This window comes from Corvus cornix, chromosome 8 (assembly GCF_000738735.6).
Source record: "Corvus cornix cornix isolate S_Up_H32 chromosome 8, ASM73873v5, whole genome shotgun sequence".
Lineage (NCBI taxonomy): Eukaryota > Metazoa > Chordata > Aves > Passeriformes > Corvidae > Corvus > Corvus cornix.
In genome coordinates, this window is record NC_046338.1 from 30,326,478 (window position 1) to 30,341,224 (window position 14,747).

Here is a 14,747-nt window from a genome sequence, read left to right on the forward strand (position 1 = left end):
GCTCTGTTTGTTTCTCTGAACTGGACTTTCTTAGATGTTTTCAGCAGAAGCATCGTGAGACTTTTTCTCCTCCAACTGCCTTCCCTTCATCTATTTTAATACTTTGCCTCAGCCCAAAAATCACTAGGTTTTCTTGCTCTCCATCAGTCCTTCTCCAGTTGTTGTTTAATCTGCCCATCTGGATTTTGATCTTCTTATAAACCATTTTTTCATGATCTTTGAGTGTGTTTCTCAAGAGGGTCCTCTTCACCTTCCTGCTGGTGTCATCACCTCCTGGAAGTCTTCAGTGAACTTTGTTTTTCATCCCCTTCTCTTCAAAATGCTCCTTTGGGGCTACCAGAAATTACACAACTGTTCGTGTGCTGGTTACTTACAGTTCTATTGCTCTTCTCCAGACTTTTTTCCTGAGTAAATTTAATTTTGAGGCAGCCTTTCTGAAGGCTTAGGGAGAGTTTACCAATAATACAGCCAACAGCAACTACTTTCAATGAAGCATAAAAGGTAATTACTGGCTTGGAGAGGGCTGAAGTGGTCTATGAAATTTCTATAGAGTGTGTTTCAGCTGCTGTGGAGCTCCCAGACAGAGACAACTTGCTGCCAGACAGCAGCAGAGGTAGAAGGGCTCAGGTCTGTTTGCACCACTCCCTGTGACTATACTGTCTGTTTCAGTCTTTCCACCGTAATCACAGTGAGTTCCTCGCAAATTCAGATTTCTTGGAGTCTGGAATGAGTTTTCTGAGAACTTAGAAGTAAATCTTTTTAACTACAAAGCAGAAGGAGTCAAGGAACTTCCTTAAAAAAAAAAAAAACCAAACCAACAAAACCTTAGCTTTCTGTGATGGAAAGCCTTGTTCAAAAAACCCAGCAATGTAATAATGCAGATGCTTTAAACTTCATGTGTAGCTGCATGTGAACTGCATAAACATGGTCGAAAGGCAAGGGAATTGTGAACATTTGATGTTATAAATACCTTCTGTAGTTATATAAGCTGAGGCCAGCTCATATATCTGGCAGAGGTCAGTGGATCCTGAAGGAGGGCCAGCCCTTCCACCCGAGGTACCTTAGGCGATGGCCATCTTCCTGTCTGACTAACTGTCATGGGTTTGTTCCATTAATTGCTGTGACTCAGTGCTTGGGGCAGACTGGCCCTGCAGTGCAGGTTCAGCTTTGTGCCTCACTGTTTAAAGCTCCTGCAGTCACTTGAGGATGTCCTCTGGGACAGCCCTGACCTAGGAATGGCTTGGCTCCTTTGGGAGTCCTTCAGCACTGCCATTGATCCTGGCTGGTAGCAGAGAACGTCCTGGGAGCAGGAGCTTCCAGGGCTGTGTGAGTAAAGGAGGAGCACGCTCTACACCAGCACGGATCATTGGCTGTACTGGTGGGCTGGGAATCTCCTGTTGCGTGTTCAGAGTGGAGGCTTGCCCTTGGGGACGTGAGCAGGTCGTGCAGCTGGCAGGTCTGGCCTGGAGGGACAAGGTGTTGTGGGGCCAGACCTGAAGCTTTCCAGATGCCCGGACTTGGCTGGGTGAGCGAGTCCAAAGAAGTCTCTGGTTCACCTGCCTCGGAGTGCTGGACCCCCTTGATACCACAGGGACATGGAAGTTTTTAGCTTTGTTGTGTAAATGCTGACCTTGTGAACCTCCTTGAGCCGGTTCTCAGGCACTGGAGGCCCAATTTAACCCTTCTCCCAGGGCAGGAGGAGGCAGAGGTGAGAAGGGAATGCCTGATCTGCAGTGGAGAGAGAGGGGAGGGTGGTCCTGTTGGGATGTTGTGAACAATTCCACATCTTGCCTTCACAGCCAGGATCCTGCAGAGGGGAAGTAGAACTTCCTGGTCCGAAGCTGGGAGCCCTCCCAACTCATCAGGGAGCAGTGGGGACAGGGAATGAAGGGATAGGGACGTTCTGGAAGGCAGAGTTCTCAGGCTGTTTCTAATTCTGCGGTTTAATTAGCTGTTAAAATGAGTACTAAAAATATGGTCGTCCTTGTGGAGTGTGGGGGAGGAATGGGACAGGGGAAGCCAGCAGAGAGGAGGGGAGGAGACAGGGTACCCCGGCCTTGGCACCCCTCTCTTGTGACAGTTTTCTGCCTCCCTGTACTGGAATCCCATTTATTCACCACATGGGAAGAGCGCGGGGTTTCCGCAGGGAGGAGGGCTGGGCTGCTTGGTCCCAGGGCCCCCTGCGCCCTGGTGCTCAGCCCCTTTCCCTGTGGTTACTGCTGCAGGATGCGTGTGGGGCTTTCACGTCTCATTTACTTGTTTATGAACTCTATTTTCTTTCTGTGTGTGCATTCCTCCTTTCAGACCTTTGGGCAGGCAGCCCCCCTGCCTTGCTCAGGCTTGGGTTTGGCTGTAGAGATGCCTTTTCTTTATTTTCTCTCTTCTCTCATGCCCTGTTTTGATTGAAATGAGAAGCAGGGCTCTTTTTTTTATGTGCCCACTGGGTTTCCCATCAATGGGATGCCCTTTGCTATCTACAGCATTTACCAGGGTGGTAACTGAGAGGGCGATGGCTTCCAGAGACCTAAGAGTTGACAGCACAGAACGTGGAGGTCCCCAAAAGGATTTTTCAACCTCTGTACCTTCTTGTGACCCATCTCCAGGCAACTAAAGGGTCAAGAGCTGATTGATGGGATGCAAAGTCCTCTGCTCTGTTGTCTCACAACTAGGAAGAAAGGGAATTGCAGCTACTTTGTGACCCATCCTTTGCCTCAAGCCCTGGACAGAAGATCCACGCTGTGGGAAGGAAGAGCAATAAACATGAATTTTGAGCTAAGAAACGGTGCCACTTGACAGGTCAGTGGTGCCTCTCAGCCCTTCCATGGGCCACACACGCAGGATGTTCCATAGAAGACGCCACCCTTATTTCTTCACCCCTTGTTGGAAGGGCTTGGGAGAGAACTGCTCAGGGCATCTCTGAAGGTCCCTTTCCAGCCCCCAGCTCAGTGTTCACCCAGCATGGCTCCCCCATAGGAGTCCCAGACCTGCTGGTGCCTTGCCAGAGACACTGCGATCTGAAGAAAACGGTCTCTTGGAAGGAATGCCCCATCCTCGAGGACATGAGGTAGTCGGTAGCGCACGGAGCTGATCCAGGAGCAGATTTCAAGCAGTCTGTGTGGCTGGAGACAGGATCACGCTGTGGCCACCTGCCAGCTCCAACTTTGCTGGCAGGGCAGTGCTCATCAGCAGAGATGCAGTAGCACAGGCTCTGCCGTGAGGAAGCTGGCACAGTAAATCCTCCAGGGCCCTGCAAAGGAGAAGGGAGCAAGCTGTGCCGGAGCCAACTATTCACCACGCTGCCATCCAAGCTGTCTGGGTTAAAAGCGGTTGTGTAAAAACAGCCTCCGGAGACATGGAGGAGTTGCCTGGAGTCAGCCTGGGCACACTCTGGGGTCTGCTTTTAGCACCCCTGTCTTGTTACTCCCCAGCCCTTGCTCCTCCACTCTAAAGCAGCATGGAAAAGTGGATGGAGCATGAAAATGGGAAGAGAAAAAGGGGGGGAAGTGGCCAGTGAAAAACCTCAAAACAGGGAGAAAAATGCGGAGATTCCAAAGAGATTTTAATCTGGACAAAAAAGAAAGGAGGCAAATAAAAGGAGGCCAGTGAAGCCAATTGTTTTGTTCTTGAGCACCTTCTGTGGACAGTTTCCTAGCAGGTGTGGTACAGAGCTGTCAGGACAGGGTGTTCATCCCGGATCAGGAGCTGGAGATGCTGGCAGTGAGCAAAGGGAAGGCTCTGTTCCACCTGGCTTTTGTCAGTATCCTTGATCCTTATTCTTCCCATCACAGACGGGCTCACAGGAAAGGAAAAGCAACTTGTCCTGCAGCCACAGGTCAGTTTAGGGCAGGATCACCATGGGTCCTGTCCAGCTCCATGCTGTTGCTCTCAGTATGAGGTGGTAGCTCCGGGACAGTTTCTGGGGGACTTGATCTGTGCCTGTGCTCCAGCATCTTTGACAGCTGAACCTGCACCAAACTGGCTTGGGGATGAACTGCCCCTCTGTGTTACCTTGAGTCAGGGGTTGGGGTGCCCCAGTGAAGAGGAGAAGGTTTGTGATGGTTTGTGAGGCTCTTGTTGGGTTCACCTGGTGCACCTTGCTCACATGCAGACCCCTCTGAAGGGGAGGAAGCGATCTTCAGAAGCTGTGTCTTGGGAAATCCCACTCTAAAATACACTGAATTTGGGTCAGGTTTGTGGTAGAAGTTTAGTGGATTTCAACAGCACCTCATGAGACTTTTAGTTTACCCCTCAGAGTCTGGTTTGGAGGTTGAAGCCATAGGTCGTGGGTGATTTCTCAGCAGGGGCCGGGGGCAGTGCACGTGAATCTCCATATGGGTTTGTGCTGAAGCTGGCTTCTGGTTGGCACAGCTGGGTGTGCCGGGACTTTGCTCAGCACCTCATGGTCCTCACCTGCCGTGGGAGCTGGCCTGCCTCAGACACCTGTCTAGGCCAGGGAAGGACTTCTGTCCTCTGGTTCGAAAGATGATCCCTGTAAAGTCACAGCACGGCTCGGTTTGGTGCCCTGGCTCCAAACCTCCTGTGGAGTTGTGTGATCCAAAGCAGACACGGAATTACAGCCATGCAAAAACGATGCAGACGGAAACGGTAGCTGAAATGATTGAAGGTGTTGAGGGCAGAATAACGTAGGAGGGGAAGAAAAACCACCCACGATGTTCCAATCCAAGAGGGCAAAGGAGCCTCTTCCTGTCCTACAAGAAGCTGAATATGGCCATCTTTGGGTCTCCATCTGGCCCCTTGTCTGTGGCCTGGAAGCACAATGAGAGGAGTTTCACCTCTCACAGGTGAGTAATGACAATGTCCACTGTCCCTTTCGTGGAATGATGCTCTTTGTACTTGCAATTCCAGGCGGAGTTGTCCTCAACCCTGCTTACTACGGTATGCCCGGCCACACCAACACCATGATCCACGAGGTGGGACATGTCCTGGGGCTGTACCACGTCTTTAAGGGAGTGAGCGAGCGGGAATCTTGTGACGATCCCTGCAGGGAGACCACTCCATCTATGGAGACCGGAGACCTCTGTGCCGACACTGCCCCCGCCCCAAAGAGTAAACTCTGCCGGGATCCCGACCCCACCAATGACACCTGTGGCCAGACACATTTCACGGGGACGCCCTTCAACAACTACATGAGCTACACAGGTACCGAGTCATCGTTGTTGGGACTCACAAGGGGTCATCTTCCTTAAAGCTTGGGTTTCCCTCCCATCCACCTCTGCCAGTAGTACCTTCCCTCATTCCCTAGCCAACATGGTCCCTCCGGATGTGTTGGGGTGTGGCAGGCAGTGCTTGCAGCAGCTTCTTAACCACTTTCTTCCCTCGGGCTGTTTCTATCCATCCCTCCCTTCTGGCCGGTGGGTCCCTGGACATGCATCAAGGCTGCTCTTGTCTGCGTGTGCCTTTGTTCTCCAGTCCTGAAGCTATTTTTATTCTTGTTGTTGTTGTTAATTATTAACCTCCTGCCCCCTTTTGGCGTGGCTCCCAAAGGCGTGCCGCAGGGGGCTGGTGTTTCTCCTGGCATGCAGGAGGACGGGGGCCGGAGGAGCGCTTCCCTGCCGGCGCTGGCGCTCCTGCGGCGCGGTGCGGGCGGTGGCACTGCCCAGGTGTCGGCGCTGGCGCCGGGCAGGTGCAGGGGCGCGGAGCTGCTCAGGCAGTGCCATCTTGTGGCTTCGGGGACACACGACACCGCAGAGCCCCGGCAGCACAGCCACCGCCCGCTGGTGCCTCCCAGCCTTCCCTAGAAGAAGTGCCCAGAAACGTCTGGCCAGGAGGGAAGAGTGCGTGTCGCCGTGCCCCGACCCTCAGCCCAGCCTCTCTTCTCCCGCAGACGATGACTGCACCAACAGCTTCACCCCCAACCAGGTGGCCCGGATGCATTGCTACCTGGACCTGGTCTACCAGCGCTGGGGCCACAGCAAGAAGCCGGCGCCCATCCCGATGCCTCCCATGGTCACGGGGCAGACACAGGACTCCCTCAGCATCTACTGGCTGCCTCCCATCAGCGGTGTCCTCCACGAGAGGTGAGGCTGCTGTGCTTGCCGTGCGCTTGGGCTTGCACGGGAGCCTGCTAGAAGGGACGAGGGGTCTCTGTGGCGTGGACCCCCAATCCCCTTCCCACCCTGGTCGTGTCCAGCAGAGCCCTCAGGCACAGGAGCCAGGCTGCTGCGATGGCCCCCCGGCAGATGGGCTCTCCTGCAAGCTTCCTGCTGTCGGGGTGCCGGGAGGGGAAGCCAAAGAGCATCAGGAGGCAAAGCCAGCTCTTAAACCCCAGAGTGCAATCAGGGAATGAAAAATGAGCTTAATTTAGCACTTATTGTATAAAGTAGCTATTTACCAGGAGGAAATGCAGCCCTGTGGTTAAGGCAGGGAGCTCGAACCACAAGAGCTGGGTTTCGTTCCCAGCGCTGTCACGGACTCGCAGAGCAGCTAACTGGGGGTAAGTCAGGAAACTTTTCAAGCCGGAGAAATGATGCCAAGGAGCCAGAGTTGTTTGGCTGGTGAGCAGTGCATGGCCACGGGTGTTGGGAGGCTGGCTGTCTTCTCCCCCCTAAAAGGGAGCCACCAAGACCTGGATACACCCACCAGTGTCTCTGTTCAGCAGCCCCTCTTACTAAAATATTTCAGTTTCCGCCAGGTTTTAGGTGGTGAGACTTTATATATATATATATATACACATATATATATATATGTATTTTTGCTTATGGGATCATAAGCACATACATAAAGAGCTTTTGAACTTATTTTGAAGCTGCTTCATAAAGTTGTCTTTTGTAATTAAAAGGAAAATGCTGTTTGAAGGCAGCTGGGGCATTTTTGGGTCGGTGTTTGCTGACTTTTCAAAGGACGGGTGCTCTCTGCAATGGGCTTTTTGCTCAGGAGTAACAAGAGCACGTGCAAGAGTCACCCCACAGACAGGAGAGGCTCTGAGGGCTGGCAAGCCTTGAGTCATCCAAATAAGCTGCTTTGTTGGGGGATGAAGTGATTTGGGAGCAGGAAACCATGGGTCTGTAAGGCACTTTTGAGCCGTCCCAAGTTGTCACTCCTAACTGGCTCAGGAGCTGATCCATTGTGGGAGTCCTGCGTCCCCTGAGATGAACTGGTCAAGGAAAGTGGCTGAGGCTGGCCCTGATAATAGAAAGGGGCCTTTATCTTTTTTGGAGAGCACAGGAATTGACATTGTTGTGACTGGTTTGTATTAAAATAATGCGGGAAGCCAAAACCTGACTCTGGGTTTAGCAGAGAGAGCCTTAATTGCACCCACTCTAGTCCAGAGGCATTGCCCTGGGAAGTGTGGGGTCTGTTCGCTCTGACTGGCGGGGAGGGGACAGGTTTTTCATTCAAGACTACCCAGAGAGCATGGAGAAGAGGAGAGGTGAAATCCAGCCTGTCCCAGGGCCACCCTTATTTCCCTGTCTCTGAAGAAGCTTTATTGCAGCCAGGGAGTTTCTGAGGCCTTAGCTCTGCTGTTCCACCGTGCTGCCTGACGGCACCTGGACAGGCGTGGGTGGAAGGTTTGACATGGCAGTGTCTGTGCTCTGTCAGCAGGGAGCAGGACACGCTCTGTGACAGCTGTGCCGAGGACGGCACCTTCCGCCAGTACGTGCACGAGGCCTCTTCCCCGCGGGTCTGCGACTCCTCTGGCTACTGGACCCCAGAAGAAGCAGAAGGTAAAATGTCTCCTCTCTTTTGCTGTCTGTGAATCCCCAGGCAGAATCTTGCTGGTACAAGAAAACAATTTTATTTTTTTTTTTTTTCTTTTAGAGAATCAGTTGTCTTCCCTTTGCAGGGGTTCTGTAGTGCAGGAAGGACTTCTTGGTGCCCAGGAGAAACCTGGTAATTAATGGCCAGCTGGCTTTGGACAAACCAACTGGCACGCCAATATTAACCCAAATCATTGTTCAGACAGGTGTTGTTGAGAGATACTGACCAAAGGGAGGAGGAGCATGTAACTGAAATCGAGCTTAAAATACAGATTGTGGGACCTCAGGGACACTCGCAGACTTTAATGTAGTCTTGTCCAAAGAGAGCAAGAGGAGCTCCGTGCTGAGTCTGTGCCAAGCCCTGGGCAGCCCATTCCTCCCCAGCAAGGCGAACAGCAGCCGGGCATTACAGCTTCTCTTGTGCCGAGACCCAGATGTTGGTTTAGAGACCCACCTTGTGGGCACGCTGGTGACTTTCAGGGTCACACAGCTGCCATAGGAGCTGCTGGGCTTTTCTTGCTGCCTCAGCTCCTCCAAGAGCAGGGCAGAGGAGGCAGGAGACCAGGGGAGCTGATCCTGGGAGCTGTGTGAGGTGCATGTGCTGCTGCTGAACCACGCAGAGCTGGAGGACATGGTTCTGTGTGTCTGTAGTTATCACAAGTGCTTGTTTGCTCTGATAAAAAGAGAGAGTTTGTGGGTTTCAGAAACTTTTTAGACTTGTGTTAAATGGGTGAAGGCTTTGAATTGGTGCTGGGCCCTAAGAAATGCTTCCAGTGGCTAATGAAGACAAGGGTATTTCTACTACAGAATGATAAATTCCAGTGATCCTTTCTGGGTCTGAAAGGCCAGCACTCCATTTCTCTTGCTGAGTGCTAATCCACCGTCAGGGGAGGCAGGCTGGGGCTCTGAGGTTAGCCTGGGCACTGCTCTGGAGGCTCTTCTGGAAAATCAGCCTTCCAGACCTGCTTCCCTGCTTTGGACCTGGTCCCTTCCTGATTATGTTCTGGCATGTGCTTGTGCAAAGCTTCAGTCTCTGCTCTGCTTGGAGCATTCAGGTGCCCTTGGCAAAATTTCTGCACCTGTGGGACTACAGAGCAAAGCTTCATGCTCCTCAGCTGTGTCCAGGCTGTCCCTGGATCGTGGCACTGTGTCCAGCTGCAATGTGGATACCATTGTTCCCATCTGAGAGGGCTGTGAGACACCAGACCTGCTCAGCCTTGTGTATGTGTGCAAGTACCCAGCAGGTGGGAAACCAGGGGGGATTATTGCTTTCCAGGATGTTAGGGCAGGTGCCACCAGTTTAGGACGTGCCTGTAGTGGGTGAAAACCCACACGGGTGTGCAGTTACAGCCTGGAGATGGGTGAGGAAGATCACCCCTGTGGGTCTCCTCTGAAGCCAGCTTGCCCCCTGGTTTTCACCAGCTTCCTGCTTGTCCCAGGTCCTCCCGATGTGGATCAGCCCTGTGAGCCCAGTCTGCAGGCCTGGAGCCCGGAGCTGCACCTGTACGACATGAACATGACGGTGCCGTGCCCCCAGCCGGACGGCTGCATCCTGGAGCTGCGCTTCCTGCACCCCGTCTACCCCGACTCTCTCACCCTCTGGACCACGTACCTCTCCACGGGCTCCCCCAAGGCGCTGTCTGACATTGAAATCCTGACAGAGCAGGGGGAGTCCATCCACCTGGGCCCCCTGGACACCTTCTGTGACGTCCCCTTTACTGTGAAGCTCAATATCCCTAAGAAGATGTCTGGGGTTAAGATCTACACCTTTGACGAGAGGATGGAGATAGACACGGCCCTGCTGAGCTCTGTGCCCCGCAGCTCCCTGTGCTCGGCCTGCCGGCTGATCCAGTACCGGCTGCTCCGTGAGCCCCCGTTTGCAGACGGGTCCCCTGCCACCCCCCTGCAGGCACAGCGCCAGTTTGTTGACACGTGAGTCACCAGGCTGCTCTGTCTTGGGCTGAGGGGGTGTCTGAGCCAGCTTTGATTCCCTCCTCGTGTCTTGTGTCTTGGAACCCCTGGATGGTTTCACCTCTGTTTTGGCTTTCCTCCTGGGAAAATTCCCTGCACTGGGAATTACTGCATCCAGTGCCATTGAGCAGGCGTGTGGCAGGCCCACCATGCCAGCACAACCCTTGTGCACGAGCCCAGGTTAACTTAGAAGGAGCTCATTAAACCCAGAAACATTTTCCCCATCAATATAACCCGTAAAATTACATTTTCCCCAACAATACAATCAGTAAAACATTTCTCCCGTCAATACAACCAGTAAAATGATTACTCAAGCTAATGCTGCTTCTCCCCAGCTAAGACCCTTGGGAAATAAGCAGTGTGTCCTAAAAGACTCTCTTCCCACATGCTCTGCCTCTGGCTGAGTATGAAGACACGTCAGATTGTGATACTGCATGGACACGCACGTGGTATCTATAGCTGTGGCGAGCAAATCTCAGTGTTGCAGACGTTGCTGTTTCCCTCAAGTTCTCTCCCTGTTCCTGCAGGGAAGTCGTGCCTGGGCAGGTGTACCGCTACCAGGTGCAGGTGGTCTCTGGGACAACCTCGGGAGAAGCCTCCCCGCCGCTCGTCCACGTGCATGGAACGCCCTACTGTGGGGACGGCAAGGTGACCACGTAAGTCGAAAAACTCAAGATCTCAGCTGAGCTTCTGTAAGCTGTCAGGTCATCCTGCCCCAGAGGGAAGCGGCAGGTGGTGGGTCCTCCACGCACAGGCACACAGCTGAGGGTGCTGCACTGAATCCCCGCAGCAGACCGAGCTGTAGGGCTTGTGTTTTGTAAGGTGCCACGTGCGCAGGGGATGGAGGTGGTCTTTTCGAGAGGCATGCCCTCCCTGGGGGGTCCAGCCTGAACAGCCTCTGTTCTTGACTTCAGTGCTTGGATTCTGGCCCATCTCAGTGAACTGTTGCAGAGTCTGACCCGAAGGAGCTGCTTTTGGCAGTGGGCAGTGCAGCTTTTCACACAGGGCCCTGCAGGAGTAGGTTCTGCAACAAGTGCAGTCCCACATGGTGAGGTGCCTTTAGAGAGCTGTCCAGTCTCTGCTCAGAGACCCCAAATCGTGGGGGATGCACCACCTCTACGGTGAGAGAGCCCAATGCTTCAGCTGCTCTGCCTGGGAGTTAATTATTTTGTATTCTAGCTTCTTCAGACTTCAACTTCCAGGATACTCATGATCACTTTCATTTGAAACCAGTTTTCTTAGCAGTGTGAGGAAAGGGAGAGGAACCTTCTGTCTCTCCCTTCTACCTCCTTCTCCAGCTCCCACTGAAACCCCAGCCCCATTTCAGAATCTCCTGCCCTCTCCAACACTTGCTTTCTCCAGCAGCACATCTTCCTGATGCTTAGTTCTCTACTTCTTCTATTCTCCCATAGCTCTTGCCTCAGGTCTTAGAGGAAAGTCACAGTACAATCATGTCTGCTCCCAAATGCTGTGATTTTAACCTCCTTTTATCCCCTGGCAAGGTGTTTTCTCTTGTCTATTTAATTCCACGTGTGGCTCTTCCTTTCGAATTGCTTGTGCAGACAAAGAACCAAGACAAGGCTCCTCGCTCATGACTGGGCAGGAGCACGGGGGTGTTGAGTCAAAGGTGCTATTAATACATCTGGCTGTTGCCCTCTTAGGAGCCTGGAGGAGGAATGTGACGATGGGGACTTGCTGGATGGAGATGGGTGTTCCAGGAAGTGTAAAAAGGAAAAAGGCTTCAACTGTGTCGGTGAGTCCAAGCGGGTTGAGACAGGTCCCAATGGATTGACTCCTTTCGAGGTAGGAGTCAGAACTGTACGTAGTTCACCCTGCTCCTTGGAGCAGAGGGCGATGCACCTCATCGCAACAGAGCCTGGATTTGCAGCCGGAGTGATCTACGGATCTTGTCAGGCCCTTGTGGTGGGAAAACCCCAGGCTAAAGAGACTGCAAACCTCCTGTAACAAGGTGTGAGTGCCTGGAGCCTGGTTTGTCAGCAGCTCACCCCCGTTCTCCCTGCAGGGGAGCCAAGCCTGTGCTACGTTCACGACGGGGACGGTGTGTGTGAGCCCTTCGAGAGGACCAGCAGCATCCTGGACTGTGGCCCATACACTCCTGAGGGATACGTGGATCTGTGGGCAGCGAAAGCCTACGCCTCCCAGCAGGATGCAAAGTCCTGCCCTGCTTCCTTGGTCACTGGAGAGCCTGTTGTGAAGGTGAGTGAAGGCATGGACAAGAACAAACCAAAACCACTCACTTTTCTGGGAAAGTCTGTGCTGGGGAAGGCACAAACAAAACCAGCTCTGGAAGCATTCATTGATTACTACATTCCCGGCCAGGGAGTGAGTGGAGGACCTGGGCGTTTCTCACACTCCTCTTGCATCAGGCCTTGAGTTCAGGAACCGCAGTTCATGGAGAGGTGCTTCATCCTGGCAGGGAGCAGCTCCCTCAGCCGTGCATTTCACTGAGCAGTGACCACCCCATCCCACCAGCCAAACGCTCAACTTGGAGCGTGTGACTTGTCCCACTGTTGGCTTAAAAAAAAATCCCGTAAGTCTAATACCTTATAAGGTCAGGGCCTGAAAGGATGAAATCACGCACACATCAGCGTCTGTACTGTGCTCCCAAGCCCTCTGATCTGGAGCCAAAGAAAAATCAATGGGAGAATTCCCATCTTTCATATGGGCCTTGGAGCAGAGCCTGGAGGGGATTTTGCCTGATCGGTGTTAACGTGGTGTGTATGTTCTTTCCTAGCAGGCTGAAGAAAGGCAAGAAATATGTAAAGAGATCATATTTAGCCCTTTACACGTGTGTTTCTACTGACTTGATATGAGGAACAATCTTCTTGAGACCTGCAGCATGATTAAACTGCGCAGATATACATGTCTAATGAGGTGCCTTGGGTTCAGGTGTCTGCTCCTTGACAGTGACACCTGTATCTCCCAGGTTTTGTCTGCCAGGCCTGTGGAGCTGTCTGGGGTGCCACAGAGCATTGAATGGAACAATTCATAACACAAGAGTGTTATTCAGGCAAATGAATTGTTCCTTTGTATCTCATGAGCCCAGCCAAAATCAGGATGCCCTGGTCTCACTACCAGCTCACAGCTTGGCTCACTGTTTGCTACTCAGCCCTGCAGGCACCACGAGATGCTTGAACAATGCATTTACAGCACTCCAAAAATGCTAAAGGCCTTCTGTGCACATGTGTGGGCAGTGAGATGTCACTTAGGAAGCCACATCCTAACTTGTGTGGGCAGTGAGATGTCACTTAGGAAGCCACATCCTAACTGTCTTCATGCTAGGAGCCACCTTGGGGTCCTTCTCAACATTTGTTGAATCTTCCTTGAGGTTTTGTAGGTGCTGTTTTTCTCTCCTTCCCTTGCAGCCTTCTGGGTTGACATAAATCTCTTCTTCCAGGTGTGTAAATCCCGCCTCCATGAGGTGCCAAAGGACCTTTTGCAGGCTGCTTGGTTTCCCTGTGCTCCCAGCCCAGAGAATGCTCAGGACCCGAATGAGAAGATGCTCTTGGGTGATGAGGGGGTTTGGCTCAAGGTAAGTGAGGACATGTGGTCAGGCACAAAGGATTTGTTTGTCTTTACCCAGCACTGGTGACAAAACCCATCCTTTTCTGTCGCATAGGAGCTAGAGCAACTTTTAAAACTACTCATATAGTGCTTCATGTCCTACTGAACTCCTTGCAAACCCCTAAATCCTGTGTCTGGATCTTACACAGATGCCCCATTCCCACTGTGAACAGCAAACCCATCCTAGGGCAGATTGCAAGAAGGACTGCATGAAACCAAAACACCACAGAAATGCCTCGAGGCTGAGAAACAACTTGCTCCTGACCTTCCCTCGCAGTCAAGCTGTGCTTTAACACCCACCAAGGGTAGGCACAGGCTGTGTTTGAAGTCCTAGTTGCCTTTGGGTCCCCATGGCTGGGAAGAGCAGCAGAGGGCAGCTGGATGCCCTCTGCCATCCTGAGGGGTCCTGAGCACCCCAAGCCCACAGCAATCAGCTGTGGCACACAGGTCCTTCTGCTGACTCCAGACCAGAGGTGGCACTTCTATGCCCCAAGAGGCTGGTCCTACAGCCCAGCAGGGGCTCAGGGGGCTGCCCTTGGGAGGGTCAAACCCCTCTGTCCCAGCAGGTAGAGGAGAGGGACAGAGGAGAGCTGAGGGCTAGGCCACTGGGATTTTTACAGTGTTGGGTTTCTGACCACAGGCACAGTTTAGAGGTTTTGTGGCTGCTGCCTTGTGTTGCTGGAAAGCCAGGCTCTGGTATGCTGCTCCCTCTGTGCTCCAAGGGGCAGCTTCCCTGTTTAGTTCAAGGTTCTCTGGAGAAGGCCTCTTTCCCGAGATGCTCAGACAGCTCGGTGAATCATCAAACCAGAGTCAATATAAACACGGGTATTGCTCTGAGGTCCTCTGTCTCTCCAAAGCAACTTTCTTTAACCTTCTTGCAATTTTCCCTCTCTTCCTCATCTGTGTGCTCACAACCCACTTTCCGGCTGCAGTCTCTGGCCATGACAAACGTGCCTCCTTCCTTCCTTCCTTTGCTAAGGAGAAAGCAGTAATCCTCCCCCTCTGCCTTACCTAGATGAAAGCTGGCTTTCCACTTCTCAGCAGGGGTTAAACATGTTACAGTTTTATTGGAGCTTGTGGTCAGTTCTCTTCCTCTGTGGATGTTTATACTAAAGACTTTCATTACTGGTTCTCCGTGCTCTCTCTAGGAGTGCTATTATTTTCCACCCATAAAATTATTTATGGACTAGTAATAAATATGCCTTTCTTTCTTTTTTTTTTTTTTTTTTTTTTAAGAGTTGGCCTGATTGGTAACATATTGGGTTAGGAAAGAGAGCTTTTTGTTGACAATTTGCCTAGCACAGCTGCCTGCCTGGACAGGAATGGTGCTGTTGATGCACATGTGTACCCACGTGCAGGGCGTGTTTGGTGCCTGCCAACTGCCAGGGCCATCTTACAGCTGTTGCACCTGTGTCACCCGGGCTAGAGCTGCAACACAAAACTCATCAGATGGCAGGAATCGTTTCTGAAGAG

At 52.3% G+C, this 14,747-nt stretch overlaps 1 protein-coding gene across 1 annotated transcript in view; it reads left to right on the forward strand.

Moving 5' to 3' along the window:
- Window positions 1-14,747, forward strand: part of PAPPA2 (pappalysin 2) — a 95,912-nt gene that overhangs the window by 38,739 nt on the left and 42,426 nt on the right. Inside the window, 8 exon segments of the mRNA XM_039555625.1 lie at window positions 4,867-5,160; window positions 5,846-6,038; window positions 7,564-7,685; window positions 9,158-9,650; window positions 10,217-10,345; window positions 11,351-11,442; window positions 11,713-11,906; window positions 13,108-13,242. Of these exon segments, the coding sequence (XP_039411559.1) occupies window positions 4,867-5,160; window positions 5,846-6,038; window positions 7,564-7,685; window positions 9,158-9,650; window positions 10,217-10,345; window positions 11,351-11,442; window positions 11,713-11,906; window positions 13,108-13,242 (1,652 nt within the window).